The 24535-nt window shown below is 28.8% G+C and overlaps 1 protein-coding gene across 1 annotated transcript; it reads right to left on the bottom strand.

Moving 5' to 3' along the window:
* Positions 1-6120: 6120 nt before the first annotated feature.
* Positions 6121-11485, bottom strand: LOC144569090 (triacylglycerol lipase 2-like). Its single transcript, XM_078319272.1, has 9 exons — positions 11144-11485; positions 10826-10939; positions 8649-8789; positions 8230-8340; positions 7796-7939; positions 7375-7418; positions 7171-7250; positions 6763-6858; positions 6121-6640 (listed from the first exon to the last, which is right to left on the bottom strand). The coding sequence occupies exons 1-9, from the start codon at positions 11333-11335 to the stop codon at positions 6315-6317; spliced, it is 1248 nt and encodes a 415-aa protein (XP_078175398.1). The 5' UTR covers positions 11336-11485; the 3' UTR covers positions 6121-6314.
* Positions 11486-24535: the final 13050 nt, after the last annotated feature.

Here is a 24535-nt window from a genome sequence, read left to right on the forward strand (position 1 = left end):
ATTCTATTATATTATTATATTATATTATATTATATTATATTATTATATTATATTATATTATTATATTATATTCTATTATATTATTATATTATATTATATTATATTATATTATATTATATTATTATATTATATTATATTATTATATTATATTATATTATGATTTTATATATATTATATTTTTTGTTTTTTATATTATATTATTATATTAATATACTTATATATATATATTATATTATGAATAGAACTAGTTTAGTTGTGCTTAAGTTCACCAAAGTGTTTGGTGAGCTTAACTCCAAAACTTATTAAATCGTTTTCAAATGACGAATCCAAACCGTTAGAACCTGCCTATCTTGCGAGTGATGCATCTACATGTGAAAATTTTAAACGTTCAAATTAATTTAGTATAAAGAGTCAAGCGGTAAGAAAACGTTCAAAAAATAAATGCACTAAAATTAATTTATTAATCTTTTAATTTTGACCGATTGACTTTATACTAAATTAATTCAAATGTTTAAAATCAGAATATAATAATATAATAATATAATATAAAAAACAAAAAAATATAATATATATAAAATCAGAATATAATATAATATAATATAATATAATATAATATAATATAATATAATATTTCAAATTTTGGACGGGTTTACTTAACCCGTCCAGATTTTTTTTTTTTTTTTTTTTTTTTTTTTTAACAGACTCGGGACGGGATGCTTAAACCCGTCCGGGAAATTTTTTTTTTTTTTTTCCGTGATGTTAGTTAACGGCTAATCCGATTAACCAGGACGGGTCAATTGGACCCGTCCGGTGGGACGGGTTTACAGGGCCCGGTCTACTTAGTTTTCGAAAAAACTCAACAGTAGTGTTCTTTTTAAATATTTTATTTATTTTATTTCTATTAATAAAAAATTCGGGTTTAGTTTATGGGGGAGAAAATCTTCAATGGACATGGTCTTGACGATTTCTTCGTGGACGCGGGAGTTAAAAGGCCCAAGTTTTATTTTTTTTATAATTTAATAAAAAAAATTAAGTTCGAATTAAATTTTGAAAAAAATAAACAAATGAATTTGGAATATATGAAGAACGGGTATCAAAATTTACTTCCTAAAATTATACTGTCACAACTAATAATAATAAAAAAAATCGTAGATGCTGCCGCATTCTAAAATTAATTCATATAGCATTAAATTATGTATTAAAATATTAAAAGCTATCATACAAACATTGATAAGAAAATGAAATAATAAGTGTGTGTATAATATATATATATATATATAGGCTCTGGCTAATTTGCTGCCGGTGCTGCCGTCTTTTTTCTATTTTGTGATGTCCAAACAACAATCCAAACCGTTAGATGTTTAATCTATATTATAATCTACTTGGAGACCAAATTTTACATTTTTTTGGAATTTTTTTACTATTTATTAAGCTAGTTTGAAAACCGCTGATTTCAATGCTGCAGAAATTTACTGAAATCAGCGGTTTTCAAACCAGCTTAATAAATAGTAAAAAAATTCCAAAAAATGTAAAATTTGGTTTCCAAGTAGATTATAATATAGATTAAACATCTAATGGTTTGGATTTGTTGTTTGGACATCACAAAATAAAAAAAAGCGACAGCAAATTAGTCGGACCCTATATATATATATATATATATATAATATATATAATTATTATTAGTTCGAAGAGAAAAATATGAAATTTAATTATAGTAAAGTTGGCATTACCCTACTTTTTTTTCCTCATAATTGAAATAACTCCATGTTTAATCCCACAACTATAAAATTGACCACTTTTAGTTTCGATTTAATTTTTTTTTTATTCTCCAATTGCCTTATATAACGTAATTAAAGGGGTTCAAAAGACGTATAATTTTATGAAAAGATATAAAATGTTGCTTCTACTAAGAAAAGGATAAAAAAGACATAATATTATTTATGATAAAGGAAAAATGAGGTAATAGGGAATCTTATACAATTACTGGATCTGGACCGTTCTTTTTTAACTTGGCACGAATCTCAAAGTCTGTTTACTTCCAAAGCAGTTGGAAGTAAATCTCAAACCGTAAAGTGAAGGATATCTTTTATAGTCTTAGAATCGAATATTTTAAGTCCAAAAATTTATTTTGTTAAGACATAAAGTTTGTAAAATTAAACTTGATAATATTAAAAATATTCCAACTTTAGGAGGACTCCACGACTATTATTTGGAATTTCGACCCTTTAAAGTCGCCATTTAAAATTCTGCCCTGTCAGAAATCGCTATTTTGAATTTCAGCCCTTCAAAGGTTTTGATTTAAAATTCCAACCTTACTTCTTTTTATATGAAATAAATAAAAAAAAACGAGTTTAGTTAAGAATTTGAAATTCCTACCCCTTTTTAAAAGTCAGGATTTGAAATTACGATTCTATTAAAAGTTTAAAAAAAAAAATTGTACATGTCAGAAATTTAATGGTATAGTCGCAATTTCAAATTTCACCTTTTAAAATTCTGAAATTCTTTTAAAAAATAGAGGTTTAATTTAGAATTTTATATTTAAATAAGTAAAAGGAACGGGTTTTATCCAAAGGGCCTTGGACATGTTTTATTCAAAGTCGGACATATACCGTCCAATCTGTGTTAATATAAAACTTATTAAATTTAAAGAGGTCTGCAAATTTAAATTGTCCATCCGAATTTAACACAAATTATAAGGTTCAAATCCAGCTTTCGATAAAGTTTTAGAAAGTGGTTTTGAACAAAAACCCACCAGAACACCGAAGTAAAAATAAGGGACAATTTCTTGTATACTTAGGGGTGCAAACGGGTCGGATATTACCCGTCCGAATCCGGATCCGTATCCGAATTTTTGTGGATTCGGATATTCGGATACGGATAGTTGCATATTCGGATATGGATACGGATTTTTTTTTATGCGGATTCGGATACGGATACGGGTTGAGTTTCGAAATCGGATACGGATACGGATACGGATAATTATTCGGATCCGGATATTTTAATTTTTCGGATATTCGGATATGTTAAGACTTGAGAGAATTTTTTTTGTATCTATTTATCTTTTGTATTAGAATGTCTTTAAAGATGATCTTTTGTGTTGGTATTTTTAATTAAAGTTATATTTATGTTGATGAATTTTAGTTAATTAGATATATATTTTGTAATGATGTAACAAGTTAATTAGATATATATTTTGAATTAGAAATCCGAATTATATCCGTATTTGTATTCGTATCCGAAAATATCCGATCCGTATATGTATTCGTATCCGAAAATATCTGATCCGTATCTGTATCTGTTTAATATCTGATCCGTATCTGTATCTGTTTAATATCCGATCCGTATCTGTATCTGTTTAATATCCGATCCGTATCCGTATCCGAAAAAAAAATACGGATACGGATATGGGTTGAGCACTATCCGATCCGTATCCGATCCGTTTGCACCCCTATGTATACTCCTCAAAAACTTCAAAATTACATAGTCCCCCTCTAAAATTCAAAAACTCGCAAATTTACTCATTTTATTGTCTTTTATATTAAAACTCGTTTTAAGTTTATAAAATACCCATTTATCCTTTATTATAAACATTAAAAAGTGTCATGTTTAATTGGAATGTCAGTTTTATAACTGATTAGTTTCCAAGGACAAATGAGTCATTTCTCTACTTCTTATGCATACACAAGGGTATACCTAAATGTCACCATGTATACGTTAGAAGTAGAGAAATGACCCATTGCCCTCGAAAATCGATCAAATATAAGATCGACAATTTTCCTGAACAAGATATTAATTTTTTTATACTTTTAATAAAGCTAAAATGGGTATTTTATAAATTTTAAATGAGTTTTAATATAAATGACAATAAAATAGATAAAATTTTGAGTTTTGAAGTTTAGATGGGTAAATACGTAATTTTGAAGGTTTTGAGGGATACACATGAAATTCTCCTTAAAAATAATTGGGTTATCAACTAGCAAGAGCAAATGAAAGAAGGATAATGCGCGGAAATATGCTATTCTGGTGACATTTATTCCATCACTCGTTGAAATGGGAATAAGCAAATAAAGTGACCTTTCGATTCAGTGAACCGTCCTGTCTTTCTAAAACACAATTTTTCGAATTATTTTCATAAACCATAATTAATAAATGGAAAATTAGGAAACCAATATGATTATTTTTTTTTTTTGAAAAACCATAAGGACTGTATGGTTCCTACGGTCTCCAAAATTGCATTTCTTCAGACCATAGGAACCATATGGTCTTACCAATTTTTTTTTTTTTTTTTATAAAACAGAAATTTTTTGTATTAAAATATTAGAAATATTGAATATATTTCTTTGAAAATAGATGAAATATAATATAATTTGATTTATTAGAAAGACTGCAACAAATAACCCGGATCAATATTTTTGAGGTCGGATTTTTCGCGGCTGTAAGAAAAATTAATATATTTTTTTATGTGTTATTGGAAAAAAAATAAAAAATGCTTAGATTCTGAGTTATTGATCCCGGTTCAAAAGTCACTTCTAGGTAATTCAGAAAATATTGTGATCCTTCTAGTACATTTAATTTATGAAAAGTTGTATCTATTTTTGAAAAAAAACAAAAACTTTAAGTTATTTAATGATTGTTATTAAAAAAGAATTCTCAAAATAGATACAATTTTTTATAAATTAAATGTCCTAGAAGGATCACAGTATTTTCTGGATTAACTAGAAGTGACTTTTGAACCGGGATCAATAACTCAGAATCTAAGCATTTTTATTTTTTTTCCAATAACACAGAAAGAAATATATTAATTTTTCTTACAGCCGCGAAAAATCCGACCTCGAAAATATTGATCCGGGTTATTTGTTGCAGTCTTTCTAATAAATCAAATTATATTATATTTCATCTATTTTCAAATAAATCTATTCAATATTTCTAATAGTTTAATACAAAAAATTTAAAAAATTTCTGTTTTTTTTTAAAAAAAAAAAATTGTTAAGACCGTATGGTTCCTACGGTCTGGAAAAATGCAATTTTGGAGACCGTAGGAACCATACGGTCCTTATGGTTTTTCAAAAAAAAAAGTAATCATATTGGTTTCCTAATTTTTGATTTATTAATTATGGTTTATGAAAAAAATTCCAATTTTTCTGAGCAAACAAGTCCAAAGTTTTTTTTTAATAATGAACTACTCCCCGTTCTTATCCGCAGACGCAGCAGAGCAATATCAAATCTCAGACTTTCTGGCGTTTCTAGAGGAAAATTGACAGGTGTTATTTGTTTCCTTAATTTTAATACCATCTGCAGATCTGCTACTTAAAGTTTTATTTTATTTTATAATCATTTTTAATAATGAACATATCAGTTATGCTTACGTGGCATCTTGACTCTTTTCCTTAGCTAAAATATAAAAAATGTGACGCGTCTAACAAATTAAATAATTGCTGGCTTGTGTTTCCTAAAGGCAAATTTGTTAGGTATGCTATTTCATTATGAGAATTAAATTATATTGATAAATAAATTTAGTTAAGAGCTACAATAATGAATATAATGTTTGTCAAATTAAAAAATGATTAGCCATTCATCTTGTGATGTTGAAGTGATTATTTATCAATATAGAGATGAAATGAAAGAATAGTACATTTTTCACTTTCATTATTTCGCACTTTGACCCCATTCTATTGAATATATTTCTAGACCAAATTTATCATTTTTTTACAATTTTTTTAGATAGGTAAAAAATAACTGATTTTAGATGGTTAAGAATTTTCAAGTCAAGCGATTTTCTACCTATCTAAAAAATAGAAAAAATATTCTAAAAAATGTAAAATGTTTATAATTTATCCTTGTGGAATATCCATACCACCATAACCTCACTCTTTATAATTTATAAAATATATATTCTTAATATATATAATTGAACCCCAAAAGTTGATATTTGAATCTCTGTGCAAAAGGTAAAAAAAAAAAAAATTACTTTAAAACATAAAGATCTTATGGCTTCATATTTGTTGGAGATTTTATGGGGTAAGATTAAGAAGGTAGCCTAACAAGGCCATTTAGGATGAATTACTTTGGGCCTATCATGGGCCTCCAATGATTTGATATAAAAACCAAAATACAGAACCGTTTATAAGCGTACAATTCCGTTAAAGCTCAATATGATGGAAATATGGAATACAATTTCTTCTGAGTTACATGGAAGAAGGAAACATGCATTTAATATTTTATTGTACAACAATAATGCCCTTCATTTTTCAGGCATACAAGTGCATATATATACCGCATCAATAGAAATTTACATATCTTCATACTTGGTTTTTTTAATTATCATGATTGAGGAAGAAAGATGTCATGGAAGGATACACAACTTGCTTTGCCGTGACACCTATGACGAAGTCGGCATGCGCAAAATTTTCCAAGAATTGCACCGCTAATTTGTCCGTCCGATGGAACTTGAGATCATCTAACAACTGCTCTACATCACGAACATCTGAGAGACAATCCTTGCCTCCGTAGCTCAAAAACATCGGTAGGTTGGCTGGTATGTTTGTTAGGTTATATACGGGTGGGGTGGTTTGACCGTAGCTCTCCATGTTTAGATCCTTTCTTACGTAATCGTACTTTGTTAAGACTCCATCTCTAAATGCTGAAAGATGGTTGAAAGTTTGTAAAAAATTATGCAGAATGTACATTTTAGAATTCTCGAATAGAAGTATAAATTAGATAGAAAGGATCTATCTGAGTAATTTAAAACGCAAAGAGACTTACTCTGTGCTAAATGCACCATGGTCTTTGTTGATGTCGGTTGCGGTTCATACTTCAAAAATAATTCAACAGTAGACGCATTGAGGCAACAATTCATTCCTACACATTAGATTTATTCAATACATAACAGTAAATTAATTTGTTCCAAAGAAAAATAAGTACTTTTAAGCTAGATAAGCCCCAATTCTACTACAAGCCAGAAGCAAATAAAAACTTCACAGCTTCCATATACCCTGTACAGCTCAGCTATGATCCCCAATTATAGAATCCAATATTGAATTTAAGTACAGAAACCCACATTAGTTTTTATTTGACATACATATAAAGTAAAAACCATTCCTTGTTTTGTTAATCAGATGTTATGAACTTTATAACAACATGTTATGGAAAATATAATCTCAGTGCTGGTACCTGTGAATGATGTCAGGAGGTCATAGCAATCCACACCAGGCTTATGGCAAAATGCCTTTAGTATATTGATCACTAATGCACTGCACAAAAATGAAGTATTTTTTCTTAGATTTCTTTTGTTGTTTCTTATAAATCCAATATTGTTAATATGAACAATGTTCAGAATTTCAAATAATAAGAATTGCCATTGCTACACTGACAGACCTTGAAGGATTAAATTCAGCCACCCCAAGCCAATTAGTGATTACCTGTTTCGTGAGAAATAAGAAAAGAAAATTATGATATACATCTTCATATATATAATTTGTTCTTTCCTTCAATATTATTTACATTACATGTGGCTTTCTTCATTAAGTGACTGGTACGTGGAGTAACGACACGAAATAATTAGCAGGAACAGGAAGCAATGAATTAAGTACTGGTATTTTTTTTGTTGGCAAGATTTGGTTAAGTATTGATACAACCGGGATGGTATGTATTTTTACCTTAATTGAACTGGTAACAGACTAGTTAAGCATAATCCAATTAGCTCTTTTATAATTTTTCATATAAGAAATATTTTTGGTACTGGTATACTGGTACTGGTGCTGATATTGTTACTGGAACAAGAAGTAGGATATATTACCTCTCCAACAAAGGCTTTAGCAGCAATAATACCAAGAGGGGTTGTCATATGGGTCAAGTATGCCACTGGACTTAGCAAAGCAGCTGATTTTAGCTTATCTACTAATCTCCCTTCTGAAAATGATGCCAGTGCTACCAGTGTCCCCTGTATAAATACAAAAGATGAATAATTTAATATTTTTATTTAAGGATATTAATTATTAATGAATCCCACCACTGACAATTTGTAACATTTTCCCTTAATACAGAAAAAATGCCAGAAAAACCACAGATGACTAGCTAGCCTTACCCTTTACCTTATCCCAATTAAATCAATGATTGATTACAAAACATGAGCAGATAAACTGGTAAACTGTAGATGTTATCGTTCTGATAATTGAATGTAAAAACTTGCAGAAGGATATTTTTTTTCTAAAGAAAATTGTGCATGCGTACCAAGGAGTGGCCGACATAGTGAAGCTTCTGACCACTCTTTTTGTAAACGAAATCGAAAATTGCAGGGAGATCATTTGCCACCAATTCATCCCATGACCAGTCCCAGTAGCTCTGCTCATCATATATAGTTTAAAAACAATAAAGAGACAACAGTTACTCACAAAAATATCCTTTTGTTAGTATCAAAAGAATGAAATAATCAAATTATTGGTGTTGGTTTAATTCAGTTTTTGTAAATATGTATCATGAGTTAATAACTAGGAATAATATAACTCCAGAAATTGATACATGTTGTTTGATTTTTCTTTTTCATATATGCTTTTTAATTTAAAATGTTTCTCAAACTTACAGTAAGATAAAAATATATAATGCATACTGAAAAATGACATTTTTTTTATATTGAAAGTAATTCTCAATACCCTGCTGTTGGGGTTTAGGGAGACGTGGCCACGGCTAAAGCGGGTGCCTCTTGTGTTAGATATCCATACATCAAACCCGCTATCCGCTAAGATGAAAGCAAGTGATTCTTCTGGGGAGTTCAGTAGCCATGTCATTCCATCCTGTTATTTTATTACAATTATTAAGAAAATAGCTAATCGGAGGATTAAAGTTTTTTTTTTTTTCAAAAAAAAGGACACCCAAATGTTAACAAATAACATGAAAAATATGAAAAAGAAAATGTGTACTGATTTATTACTGAAAATATATGTCCTTATAATCCACTTTTAAATTAAATCAAAAATGAAAAAAGAAAAGAAAAAAAATGATATGCATTACAGGCAGCCTTCCAGTATTTTACTATAAGCGAAATGCTCTGATTTTTTTTTTTAATTATTTCTCAACATGATAGCTATAAATGAGACATTATTTATTTGCAACTGCCTCCTAAAATTCTGGTTCATAGTCTGGGCCATAACAGAGTAGACAGTAGAGGCTATCTGTTTATGCATGGAATTCAATGAAAAGTATTTAATTGGGGAGAGGATTTAACAAGAAAATGCTTCCTTTTTTGTGGTTATCTGTTATATAGAAATTCCCAGGAAGAATGATGGAAGGAATAAACAAATGAAATTATTGGTGCATGCATTGATGTGAGACTGTTATCATGCATGTTTGATGATTTCATAACTATCACATATATAGAATCTAATTCATTTGGTTCAAATTGAATGCATCAGATGAGATCTGCTCTAATCTTTTTAGAAAAATTTAAAATTTAAATCAGATATTTCGAATTGCCTGCTATAGTTATGACACAACTTACAACTACAAGTGTGACAATGATATATATATATATATATATCGTTTCATATTCAAACAAACAGTACTTGATATAAATCTTTATGCTCACCAAAAGAGCCACACAAAATAATTAAAGATATAGAAAATTACAGATGTGCGTCAACGAACATATTTGTTTGACAACTTAAATTATAACTTGAATTAATCAGTCTTGAGAAATAAATATTTATTTATGACAGTAAACCCTATAAGCAGAGTAAGAATAGAATAAGTTAATCTCAACTTAATTACTCTACTTTACTTCTCATTTAACTGTTTATATTTGAAGTAAAGATATTACTTCACCTCATACTCCACAGTCAAGCATGAACTAAATAATTAACTACTTGGTAATTTTATATATTTATGGATTTTTTCCGATTTAAATTAATTTTCCGAATGACATCATCGTGTATAATTGGAAAATAGAATTGATATATATGTTAGTTGTTTTTTTTGTAGCTTTAAGTAAATGTATTTAATGTCATAATTGTTTGTATATATATATATATGTAAAACAGTTTTCTTTTGTATATAGATATCGTCCCACACTCTCTTTGGTAGAATATATATATATATATATATATATATATATATATATATATATATATATATATATATAGTATTTTGCTAGCTTTTAAAAGAAGAGGCAAGAGAGACATGGTATTTAGGGAATTCCTTACTTATTGGACTGTTTTATTTATTAATTAAGAATGTTTAATTAATGGATATATTGTATTCAATGAACTGAACGTACTATATATAGTAAATAATGTACTTCCTTGAACTTTATATTTTATTATAGATCAGACATGTATTTATATTCCGAATAATACTACTGTGTGCTTTATTACCCAAACTGTTCTATCATTTTATATTTTGAGCTATATTTATTAAGTTAGTAAATGACCTAAAGAGCCAATGAGCAGGCTAGACCTTAATTTTTAGGCCCAATAGCAAGGTCAATCATATATATATTAGCATTGATTTATATTTTGTATTTCTTTATTAAATAAGAGTTTTTGGTACTTATAAAATTGTTTTTTCAAAAAAAAAAAAATGTTCCACAAAAAAATCTTTTCTCAAATGACAAATGGCTTTGGACAGAGTCTGATCTAAACCGTCCAATTGTATAAAAATTCGGATAAATATTTAGATTCAAGGAGTCATTTAAATTTATTAGGTTTTAAATATGTTTGCACGAATCTCAATGCAAATAAGATGTTTAATCTTGGCTTTGGATGAGGCTCTGTCCAAAGCCGTTTGGACAAAACCCAATCCCATGTAAAAAATTAATTAAGATAATCATGCATACCACAAGAACGCCATGTTGTAAGAGCACTGGCTGCCGGGGGGTCCCACCACCACTTCCATTCCTCCCAAATGGAATTCTTTGCAAACTCAGAATGTAACCATCTTTAGTGACCACCTACATGTAGATAAACAAAAATAATAGTAAGGATTAAGGAACTAATTAAGTATTTATACATCTAATTAAAGTGAGCAATTAATTGTCATGAGCTAGTTGGGACAATATCATATATTCCTTCCTTCCCACTGTAAAATGGCACAATATATATCATATATTCCTTCCTTCTCTTTTCATAATAATGTGAAAGAATAAAGTTCACACCTGATGTTCTTCGCATTGGTATCCACGCGGTGCAATGGCTAACGAGCAAAGGCCAGCACCAGCATCGACGTTGTCTCCACTTACAGTCGAGTCCCACCATCTAGTCGGACGTGCTCCGGAGACTTGCATCAAGAGAGCAAGTAGAAGAATGTTAGAGAGGGAAACCAAAATATTCTTGCCATGATATGACATGTTTTTAAGGTCTCTCCTCTATGTTAGTAGAAGGCGTTAATAATATATGCACTTGATATATATTGGAGTGGCTACTGGTGTTTATGTGATGTGGTAGTGCGCCTTTTATAGAAGTGCAAAAGATGATTCAGCTTGTGTTATGATGGGGTTTTGACACTAATTAATGTGATCATTTGTGCTTGTGTGTTATGATGATGTTGTATATGGGTGTCAATCATTGTTTATTCAGGGAGAATTAATTTAGAGTCAGATAAGGAAGTGCTTAGTCAATCCTATCATTTAAAAATATAAATATATATATATATATATATATATATATATATATAGAGAGAGAGAGAGAGAGAGAGAGAGGCTAATATCAAAACGTTGCACCACGCCTCCCGTGCAACCAAGTCATTTTCCAATTTTTAAAGTCCAAATGATCGATTCGAACCGTTAGATGTGTTCCTCATATTAAAATGTGCTTGGAGACCAAATTTTACATTTTTTTGGAATTTGTTTACGATTTATTAAGCCACTTTGAAAATTGTTGATCCAACGGTGGCTTAACCAAACAGTAAAATCAGAAGCTACCGTTGGATCAGTGATTTTCAAATCAAGTAAATTGACTGGACTATTTTACTATTTATTACTTGTGCTTAAAACTTAGTGGTTAAATTGACTGGACTATTTTCAAATCAAGTAATAATTAAGATATTATTAAGGTAAATTATATATTAATTAAGATATATGTGCATAAGTAATAAATAAGCAGTTAATTTATAAGAATTGGATCGTTTGACTTAAAACATTTTAATAAGAAAGGTATGGAGATCTAGTTTATCAACTTTTATTTAATGTTTATAAATGATCTCTTGTGCTTTAATTCAGATTTTAAACCCACAACCACCGCTCAAAGGGTGTTATACTTTTGTTACTAAATCAAATGTTGATTCTTTTTTTAATAGTGAATTTGATTTGATTCATTGACGTATATATGTTGTGTTCTGATGTGTTGTATTGTGTGCATTTCTATTTTGAAATTTGGCTGAGTTTTACCATAGAAAGAAGAACACGAGGATAACTTTTTTTTTGTAATAATTAATTATTTCTATATGTAACAAATTGTCAACGACAAGTACAATTGTTTATCGCACCAATTAATTATAAGTAAAATCTAAATTTACATAATTTTCTCTATAATACTTTACTTTTTTATAGATAAGATTTATCTTAGGCATGAATATATTTCATAATTTCTTATTATATATTTCTATTTTTTTTTTCAAATTAACTGAGAAGCCTATTATTTTATTTGAGAAACATGTTAATGATAATAAAATGTAAAGGAATTAGAAGAAAAAAAGAGAGTTCAATATGTAAAATGGGTATATCAAAGCCCGGTTCTGATAGTACTTTTTGTTAGAAGGACATATTTTTTAGAATAATTATAACAAACCCTCCACTCTCATCCCCCCATTTTTCCCGCACTCTCTCTCTTCCTTAACTGTCATATATCCCCCCACTAATTTCCCTAAAAGTTTCCTTTTATCCCCCCACTAATTATAAGAACCCCCCACTCCCATCCCCGCATTAATTATGCATTCCTCTAATAACAATTCCCGCATTAATTATTGCTTTAAAAACAATTTGCGCATTAATTATACTGTTATCTAATAACAATCACTGTTAATAAATGCTTATCTGTTAATTGATGTTCAAAAAAGTATTTATCATTATTTCTGAGAAGTATTTACCCTTGTAACATAGAGTATTTATCATTATGTCTGAAAGTATTTATCATTGATGTTTTACTGTAAGTTGCAATTATGTCTGAGAAGTATTTATCTATGCAATACAAAGTATTTATCCATGTAACATAAAGTATTTATCATTATGCATGAGAGTATTTATCATTGATGTTTTACTGAAAGTTGCAAGTATGCCTGAGAAATATTTATCCATATAACATAAAGTATTTATCCATATAATGTCAAGTATTTACCCATGTAACATAAAGTATTTATCATTATGTCTCAGAGTATTTATCATTGGGTGAGAGGATTGTTTATTTAATGGTCTCCAGTTGTGCGGGGACGATTCAAAAAAAAAGAAATTTTGTGCGGGAACAATTAATGGATTGATTTATTCTTTCATAAATAGAGATCATTGCATAGGGTTTAATACCTGATAAATTCAAGTTAAATACTTTGATGCTTCAAGTTAAATACTAACAGTTTTTTAAACGTTCATTAATGATTGAGCGGTCCCCCCATGTTTAATGGTCCCCAGTTGTGCGGGGACGATTCAAAAAAAAAGAAAATTTTGTGCGGGGACAATTAATGGATTGATTTATTTTTTCATAAATAGAGATAATTGCATAGGGTTTAATACCTGACAAATTCAAGGTAAATACTTTAATGCTTCAAGTTAAATACCCGCAGTTTTTTAAACGCTCATTAATGATTGGACGGTTTTTTTAATAGAATCCACATTTAAAAAATTTGTCTAATTTTGAATTGGTTTGATTTTAAGTAAGGGTAAATTGTTGAAACCTCGGTCAAACTTCAGCTCTCTTCCAAACAATCGGAATTTAAGTTAATATAAATAGAGGCCAATTGATACTAATTTTCATAAAAAATATTTGATATTAATTTTCATAAAAAATATTTTATATTTATGTATGATTTTCTATATAATTTAGAATAAAATATTATGATATTGTAAATTGACTTCTATTCTCTGTAAGAAAATTTTATATAATTAAACTATATATTTGACTTTCACAGTTCAAAAATCTGACTCCACCCCTACTTGCAAACCCTCTAAAATTCTCCACAAATTTGTCTATTTTTAGGTCCCAAAAATTATTAATCTCCTCCTTAAATGACAATAATTCATAAAAGGTTTCATAAATGGTTGTATGTAAAAACAAGGATTTAAATTCTACATATAGAAATAAAATGTATGAGTGTGTGAATGAATAAAGTTTACGGACTATCATAAAAAAAAAAATCCAGCTAAATAGATTCACCACCTTACAAGATATAAAATAAATAAATTATACATGCATTACCTATGTCAGTGTGCCAACACTCTTGTTATTTTTTTAAATTTAATGTCGCAAAAAAAATTTTAGGATTAAGAAAACCATTTAATTAATAACACAAAGTAATACCTTGTATTAATTGCAAATTATATTTAAATTTATTTATAATTTAATATTAGCATAACCAGATTTAATTCTTGCATACTTGTATTATTTCGGAGTCTATTTAAAATAAATGAATTTCGGATTTAATACCTCAACTGATATAAATTCAGTGATTATTAGTGCACGACATGTGTTATCACACAGGAAATGATACAGAGGAACCGATGGTCAGAAGAAGGGATGGATTATTGTTTTTTCTTGAATTTATTTTATTTAAAAAAGAGATAATAACTGACCCAAACTCCTGCCTTAAAATGTGGGCTCTTAAATTTTTGTGATGTTACTTCTTTATTTCAAATTTATCCGATTGTTTTTCTTTGTCAACCTAAACAATTTTTGAATATATAGTCTTCTTTACAGATAATAAAATATGTAATTTTAAACTCAATATAAATTCCATCAAAGGTTGAAAAAAAAAACATATATAATTGAAAATTTTAAGTCAATTGATAAATAATAAAGCTCACAATAAATTTTAATACTTTTTATTTTGTCTTTTCAAATAAAGATAATATCTAATTATTGTGAAATTATGTAATTATTTCGGAGGCATCTCTACTATTTAAATTAATTCGATCATAGTATATGTTTTGATGTTTTTCGTCTTATGTACAAGTAAAGGTATTACAGAATATTACAGAAAATTTACAAATATTACAGCATATCATTCATAAGTAATTTACAAATAACATTTTGACTTGAAAATAATTATTCCTACAAAATATATTATTGACAAATAACACACTTCTAGACTTCTACTTCGAAAAATGTGTAATTTAAAAATAATTTATTTTAATTTAATTTTCCACCAACTAAATTAGACAATAGTATAAAAAAAAAACAGCTCTGATTAGAATTTTACTACTAGAATTATAATTACAGTATAAAACAATCGGCATTATAATTTAATTTTCTAATCCTCGGCAGGATAAAATAAATTTATTAATTGAAGAACCCGCTCTGAACTGGAAGGGTCGAAGTTTGCCTTTTTGTTGGTATGGCATGCCACATTGCCACGTAAGATTTATTGCATGTAAATTGTCAGATTGGCACTGAATTAGAAGCGAGAAGAAGACATCATTTCATATCTAATTCCATTCATATCATTTCCGGTTCATCTCTGTTCTTGATTTTTGCCCTTTTTGTCTCTTTTCCACTATAGTTGCTTCTTTTCATTTTCATGTGTGAAAACAAGCCATTTGGTCTTAGCCATCACTGTACTAGAAATAGAATACACTTTTTTTTTTTTTACTTTTTACTTTTTTGGGGAAAAGGAACTAACCTTGATGCTAATTTGCTATACCTAGGCAAAAAAAAAGGACCCCTTTTTTTGGTAATTATGTTCCCTGAAGCAAACAATGTCTTCATTTTTTTAGTTTAGTTCTATTAATTTCTATTGCTTGTGATTATAAAATTGTCATTGCCCATTTTGAGCACATAATAGTCTGGCTAGTATAACATCAGTATCATTTCAACAATATAACAGTAACTTTAAAACCTATCGAATCCAAACTGTTCAAACTTATCTATTTCATAAGTTGTGTGTTTAAATGTAAAATTTATAATTTTTTGAATTTATTTAGTATCAAGTCAAGCAGTCAAATGTATGAGCTTTTAAATTAATTTTAATGCATTCATTTTTAACATTTTTGACCGCTTGATTTGATACTAAAATAACTACAAAATATAAAAAAATTGCATGTAAACGCATTACTCATAAAGTAAAACAGTTTGAACGGTTTGAATTAATCGTTTAAAATATATCTAAATAATTTTATAGTTGGTGTCATATGACACTGATATCATACTAGCCGGACTATTCTCAACATTTTAGTAACTATTGCCAACACGGAGCAAACAACGACCTAGTTTATAAAGTTCACACTCAATTGGAAACACAAAGCCTTATATAAAGATAGATCTAAACTGTCTGATTTATGTCAAAATTTACACAGATAGTTAATTTTATTTTTAATTATGAATTTATTCAAACAAGTTTAAACACAGATTAAACGGTTTAGACCCGGTTTTAAATAAAATTTGTTCAAAACTCTTTGAACAAATCCCATTTTTTTTTAATCATCACAAAAGCACTATGTAAAAGAACCCAAATTTTTTATTAATATCCAAATTTAATATTAAATTTCAAAAAATAACCGGGTCAGTAACGTTTTTCGAAATCTATCCTTTTCGGAAAAAAAATTTCCGGAAACGGCCTCTGTTTCCGGAAAAAATTTTTCCGGAAACGGTAGCTACTTCCGGAAAAAAAATTTCCGGAAATAGGATTTTTTTTTTTTTTTCCGGAAAAATTTTATCCGGAAATAGGATTTTGTTTTTTTTTTTTTTTTTTTAGGAAAAATTTTATCCGGAAATAGGATTTTTTTTTTTTTCCGAAATTTTTTTTTATTGGAATTTTTTTTTATTTTTCAGTTTTTATTTATAATTTATTTATTTTTTGTATTTAAGTATTACAAATATTTAATATAGTTTTTTAAAAAATAGATGGAATACTATATAATTTGATTTATTCGAAGGACTGCTACAAATAATCCGGATCAACATTTTTCATGCTGGATTTTTTACGGCCGTAAAAAAAATAATATAATATAATATATGCATATGTATATGTATATATAATATAATATATGTATATGTATATATAATATAATATATGTATATGTATATATAATATAATATATGTATATATAATATAATATATATGAAAATGAAGATATAAAATATGAGGTATGATGAGGTATAAAAAATATGAGGTATTGGAACTCTCGTTTAGTGCCTCAAAAATTCAGTTGAAGTTTTCGTTCAACGGTAGGCATTCAACGATCGGTATTTTCAAAGTTTTCAAAGTCCAAACAGTCGATCCAAACCGTTCAACATGATGGATATTTTAAAATGTGCTTGCAGATCAAATTTTATATTTTTCTAATATTTTTTACTATTTATTAAGATGGGTACAAAAATTCAATGGTCTCAATATAGATAGCGATTTTGTTAAATACTTAATAAATAGTAAAAAAATTCAAAAAAAAATAAAATTTGATATGCAAGAACATTTTAACATATATATTATATTATATATACCTATACATATACATATACATATGCATATATTATATTATATTATTTTTTTTTACGGTCATAAAAAATCCGGCATGAAAAATGTTGATCCGGATTATTTGTAGCAGTCCTTCGAATAAATCAAATTATATAGTATTTCATCTATTTTTTTAAAAACTATATTAAATATTTGTAATACTTAAATACAAAAAATAAATAAATTATAAATAAAAACTGAAAAAAAAAAATTCCTATAAAAAAAAATTTCGGAAAAAAAAATTTCCTAAAAAAAAAAAAAATCCTATTTCCGGAATTTTTTTTTCCGGATTTAGCCTATTTCCGGAAAAAAATTTTCCGGAAATAGCTACCGGTTCCGGAAAAAAATTTTCCGGAAAGGGTAGATTTCGAAAAATGTTACTGACCCGGTTATTTTTTGAAATTTAATATTAAATTTGGATATTAATAAAAAATTCGGTAAAAGAACTCCCATGTGTTTTACTTTTCACAAAAGCACAATTATGTGAAAAGAATATCATGCACCTCTGGAAAGCACCATATCCATATGACCATATTAAGGATCGAATTTTAAAAAAAAAAAATACAAAATTCAAAATTAAGTTAAGAAAAGACTAAACTAATTTTGAAATTTCTCAAGTCCGGACCTAATTTTATTTTCCTGGTACAAATGAGAAAAGGAAACTCAATTTTTACTTCAGCTAGATTATCAAATTCTTACTCTTGAAAGGATAGAGATTTCAAATTCTTATCGTAGAAAGTAGGGTGATTAATGAGCGAGTTGGAGTATGCTCATGCTCGGTTCATTAAGTTAACAAATGAGTTGATAATGAGCGAGTTTAAGCGAGTTGTTAATGAACTTTTAGCGAGCATATTATGAACGAGTCACGAGTTATAGAACTTAACAAATTATCATAATCCATTTAACCTTTTTATTTTTACAATAAAACCCATAGGTTATCATTAATATAACAAGAAAGTACCTAAACTTTCCAGTGACAAATAAATCAGGATTTCATTCATGATATTGGATGTGGCAAAAATCTGATTTATTTGGGTTTGATATAGTTTGAGATTGGATGTGATAAGATTCATATAACTCAGTTCTTAATGAGCGAGTTGGAGTATACTCATGCTCGGTTCATTAAGTTAACAAATGAGTTGATAATGAGCAAGTTGTTAATAAATTTTTAGCGAACGAGTTATGAACAAGTCACAAATTATGAGCAATTTACTCACTCTTATAATAGAAAGTGTCACTGTCAGATTTTAAAATTCTTATCTTTGAAGCATCGGACATTCATATCCATATCCTTATTTTTTTTTTTTTGGTAAAAGGTTTATATTTTTGTTAGTACTATTACGGTTCTAAAATATTGGATTCACGCCTATCTCTCTCTCTATGTGAAAAGTTCCCTTACATAATATGTCAAGCATATCTATGGATATTTCTCCCATACCTGTTACAGTGTCGTGTCAAACGGTTAAAACTTTAGACGGAATGGGTATGAATTATAGGGGAACCGGATCACTTGCTCTCAGGGGTGCAGAAAATTTATGTTCCTAGAGTTACTGTCAGGTGGGTCTGGATCAAGTGACTTTTAACATTTAAATATTTGATCTCGGACCCATTCTGGACCCACCTCGTACCTAACCGGCATTGACTCTAGGAACAGGAATTTCCGGCCCCCAACAGTGCAGAGATTCGGACTCATAAATAGACTGGCGGACCAATAAGCTGAAAAATTAATGAATATATTGAAATACTACCAAAAGTTGAAAAGATTAATCGAACAATAAAGCTTTAAAAAATAATTAAATATTTAAATTGCGTTCAACAATTGAACAAGTTAATTAAATATCAGATAGTAATTGTTGAGTTAATTACTGAAGTAGTAAAGTGTGATTTTACTTTTATTTGTTTTTTATCAGTCTTTAATATCTAACTTTGGCTCTCAAATTTAAGATAATAATGCAAATATTGTCTGAAAATTATAAAAAAAAAATGAAAAACCAAAGGATGTACAGCTGGCTGCCACGAGGAATGGCAGAATTTTATAGAAATCATAAATAAATAAATAAATAAATAATAAATGAAGAACCATGGCATCTTTGACAATTTGTCAGCCTTCTAAAAGAAGAATAATTATTTTCTAGGGTTCACACGAAATAATTGGTTTTTTTTTTCTTGTTACAGATTTAAATGAAAGCAACCTATTGGGTTCCCCAAAAATGAAAACATGAAAAAGAAAAAGAAAAAAAGTGATGACAAAAGCATTTTTTGCATGTTTATCCCTCGCTTTTATTTAAAAAAAATGAATATTTTCCGAGGTTAAAGTAAACCACACACAGAATCTGTAAAAGAAGTTGACGATGCTGTTTTATTTACTTAATTTTTTTCTTTTTTTTTATTATATTTTTGACTTTATGTAAAGATGTTTTATTTTCTATTTTCAACTAGTTACATGATTTTATTTATTTATTTTGACTTTATTGACCGTGATTTATGAAATCAAAATAACACCATCAATATCTATTAATGGCGCACTGTAGAAACCAGCCAACCAATTGTGAGATCTCAGATATTGTCCAATAAATTATTTCAACGGCGGTGTAAATTTTTTTATTTATTTTGAATACAACCCCCTTTTTTTTATCAAATAGAAATTATAAACAAATAGAAAAGAGGATCTCATTTGTATCAAATATAGTAAAATTTATTGAGTTCGATTCATAATTTTTTTTTGAACTACGACAGAGGGAAAAATAAAAATTTACAGATCAGACTCAATGATTCTGATCTACAAAGAAGTTATTTTTGCGGTACAAAATTTTCTGTAACCATTGATTTTCTACAGATACAGATGATTTTGTGCCGTATAAAATCAACACCTTTATGGATCAGAATCATTGATTGAGATCCATAAATTTTCTAGTTCATTTTCTGCAGCACAAAATACCAACTCTTTTATAGATCAGACTCATTGAGTCCGATTCATAATTTTTTATTTATTTAGTTACACTATTTGATACAAATGATGTACTACTATTTTTGTACGTCCGAATTTTATAATTTCTATGAATAAAAATTTCCGTAGACACGGCGGTGTAATTAAACATCTGAACAAGAGAGAGCAGAAAAAAGATGATTAAAGTAAGCAGTCAATTTTGCAACTTGAAAGTTGCAAAAAAAAAAGAAAAAAAAAAGAAAAAGAGACGCGTTAATTTCTAATCTACATTCTCTGCAATTTAAATAATTGTATTAAGGATAATCGGACGCCAGGCTACAATAGGTAGTTTGCTATTTTTTTTTTCAATCCCCCCTATAAATAAAATGGTCTTTTCAAAATTTAATATAATTTCTTTAATTTTTAACTAATATTTATTGCATTTTATTGTAAGATTTAGCAATCATGAATTTCAAATATAAAATTTACAATCTTATAGTATTTTCATATATTTACCGACAACTCTATTTATAAAATGATCATTTATATAATGAAAATGAAAATATATGGGACCCAAATAATATATGTATTATACTCCGACAACTCTATTTATAAAATGATCATTTATATAATGAAAATGAAAATATATGGGACCCAAATAATATATGTATTATACTACTTGAAGCTACTGATAATTTTAATTTATTTCTCCAACAGCCAAAAACAGTTTAAAAAAAATAATTTCATTAAAAATTTTGTGTACAATATTTTTTTAACAAAGAGTTGCGATATTTAAAAAATATATATATAGTAACTTCTCATTTGTAAATTATGAAAGCTGAATGGATGGAAGGTTAAATTCATCACATAATTCATATTAGTTTATTATACATGGACAACATTTTTATTAAGATGATAATTTATTGTATGCACCATTGTACCAATTCATTAAATGAAATGCAGGATAACAAATTCTAATGGAATAGAAAAAAACATTGTACGGTGCTAGAATGGCGATAATAACAGAGGAAATGTTCACCCCTAATTTTTGGGGACACCGGTGTGTGCAATGGAAGTGGTCGAGTACTCGTGTGCAGTTGCGGGTCCCACTTGACATCTCACCGCAAGATCTGCTAAAGAAACCCGGAAGTAGTGTATTGAAAAAACACCCACGGGGCAGACCCGACCCGGACCGATCCTTGCTAGACCTCCGGACCGAACCGGACTAATCCTAAAATTGGGTCTAGCAAGGGTTTGGTCCGGATTTTTTCACTAGACCTCCAAATCCGACCCGTTCAAATCCGAGACCCGCCTAGCCCCGACCCAGACCTAACCCGGATTCGGATCGCACCAAACTTGGACCTAACCAAAACGGTCTTAAAATGTGCAGTTTCGACCTCTGTTCCTGGCCGAAACAGTCTGTTGCTGGACGGAACATCCTGTTTTGGCCAGAAACAGGAGCTGAAACTGCACATTTTACTGCTGTCTTATAAAAAAAAAAAATCCAAATCCGGACCCGACCCGCACCCAACCCGTGCCAATTTTGGAGCAAGGGTCTAGCACATATTTGGTCCAAGTCCCCTAAATGAGACCCACTGAACCCGACCCTGGCTAACATATAGACCCGCCAAACCTGAAGATTGTGAAAATCGTAACCTGATCGGGTCCGAACCGACCCTACTCGACCAGATCCATTTTCAAATGACTACCCGGAACACATACACCGCCATACATTTTGTTCCTACAAGATATTATTAGTACAAGAATTAAAATGCTTTGCTGGCCCCAAAAAAAAAATCCCAGAAAGTTCAAATCTGGAACTAATTTTGAAGGGATTGGAAAATTCGGAAGAATATTAGTGTATTTATTAAAAATTGAATCTTACTTTTTTTAAGTCAGGAGAAAAATATAAGATGTTTTCTTTATAGATTAATAAAGCACATTATTATTAAAATATTTTATTATAAATTAACATTTTTGTATTTGATTAGAAAAGTGTAGATACGTCGAAATGATCAATAGATGTGTCTTCTTCTTTTTTAATCATGTTTGATTGCGGAGTAAGAGATGAAGTAAATGTTTTTCTTTATATTTTAGTTGTTAAATGTGAAATAAAAATAAAACGAAAATAAGTCTATTTTAATAAATAGAACAATATCATATATTTATGATATTATCACAAGCTTATCTAGAAATATGTGGAGACCTGCTTAGGTCATTCAGTGGACATAAAAATAATGATAATAATTATCTTAAGAAGAGTAATGATAATAATGCATCCTTGCATTAATAAAATGGTACTATTTATCTTTTCAATTTTTTTTTTCTAAAACAAGTTAAGTGGTACCAGGTCTATAAATGTTGATGAATTAAATATTGTACTTCTTTTAAGGTGCCTTGGAGAAGCGTGAGGATCAGAAATTGAGAATTAGAATTTTAGAACTCTTGACCTTTCTCATCTTTATCCAATAGAATATTTTCATTTATGTTTCTCCTTTTTATTTTTATTTTTTTGTAGAAAAGCAAATGTGATAACGGAATTTAGTTGGAGATGCGCACGTGGACCACCGCCCATGTCGTACAAGAAATTGGGAGACACGCGGCGACACGCGTCATACAAACTGTCTTCCTCCTCTCTTGACTCTTGCACTTATTTTCACATATACCCCTTAAATTACCATAATTGTTTATCAATGACGGATTGATTGGTTGAGTACTTGAGTTGGTAGTTAGTGTGTAAATTCTTCATATCCGAGGTATATACGGAGAATTTTCAACTTGAAAATAAACAAACTCATTTGAACCAAATACGTAACCAATTTGTTGGATTTCTATAAAACAGCTCAACCACAGTATTGCCATGTCGAGTATGAGACATATTTTTCATAAATAATTAAAGAAAGCTGGTAAACTAAATCTTCACCTTTTGAATTAAAAAAAATTCATAAACAAAATATGCCTAATTTTACCTTTTTACTATTTATACTTTCTGAATATGGATAAAAATAAAGGACGCTGATAACAATCCCCGCAGCTTCCACCCCGCATTTATCTCCGCAGATACTGCCAAAAAAAACATGGGGGGACCGCTCAATCATTAATGAGCGTTTAAAAAACTGCGGGTATTTAACTTGAAGCTTCAAAGTATTTATCTTGAATTTGTCAGGTATTAAACCCTCTGCAATGATTTCTATTTATGAAATAATAAATCAATCCATTAATTGTCCCTGCACAAAATTTTCTTTTTTTTTGAATCGTCCTCGCACAACTGGAGACCATTAAATAAACAATCCCCTCACTCAATGATAAATACTCTGAGACATAATGATAAATACTTTATGTTACATAGGTAAATACTTTACATTATATGGATAAATACTTTATGTTACATGGATAAATACTTCTCATACATACTTGCAACTTTCAGTAAAACATCAATGATAAATACTCTCAGACATAATGATAAATACTCTATGTTACATGGATAGATACTCTATGTTACAAGGGTAAATACTTATCAGAGATAATGATAAATACTTTTTTGAACATCAATTAACGGATAAGCATTTATTAACGGAGATTGTTATTAGATAACAGTATAATTAATGCGGAGATTGTTATTAAAGGAATAATTAATGCGGGAATTGTTATTAGATGAAGGCATAATTAATGCGGAAATTGATATTAAATGACAGTCTAATTTAATGCGGGGATAAAAAGAAACTTTTAACGAAATTAGTGGGGAGATATATGACAGTTAAGGAAGAGAGAGAGTGCAGAGAAAATGGAGGAATGAGAGTAGTGTTTTTATATAATTATTCAAAAATAAAACAGTACCTAAAAAAAATGCTCTGCATTTGTCCAAGGGATTTGGATAGCGAATTTTTAAATTGGGCCGAATGGTTTAATTTGTAAAGCAAACTGAAGGCCCAAAAAAGAATAAGAATAATATAATTTGTGTCTTGTGAT

The sequence above is a fragment of the Carex rostrata genome, chromosome 18 (genome assembly GCF_964058835.1).
Source record: "Carex rostrata chromosome 18, lpCarRost1.2, whole genome shotgun sequence".
In the NCBI taxonomy this organism is placed as follows: domain Eukaryota; kingdom Viridiplantae; phylum Streptophyta; class Magnoliopsida; order Poales; family Cyperaceae; genus Carex; species Carex rostrata.

Excerpts from the sequence above, each read along its gene's own strand:
- LOC144569090 (XM_078319272.1), bottom strand. The coding sequence starts at position 11,335 with ATGTCATATCATGGCAAGAATATTTTGGTTTCCCTCTCTAACATTCTT. Across the intron at positions 10,940-11,143 it reads ACCAATGCGAAGAACATCAG|GTGGTCACTAAAGATGGTTA; the intron begins GTGTGAACTTTA and ends ATCTACATGTAG. Across the intron at positions 7,940-8,229 it reads ACTATGTCGGCCACTCCTTG|GGGACACTGGTAGCACTGGC; the intron begins GTACGCATGCAC and ends GTATTTATACAG.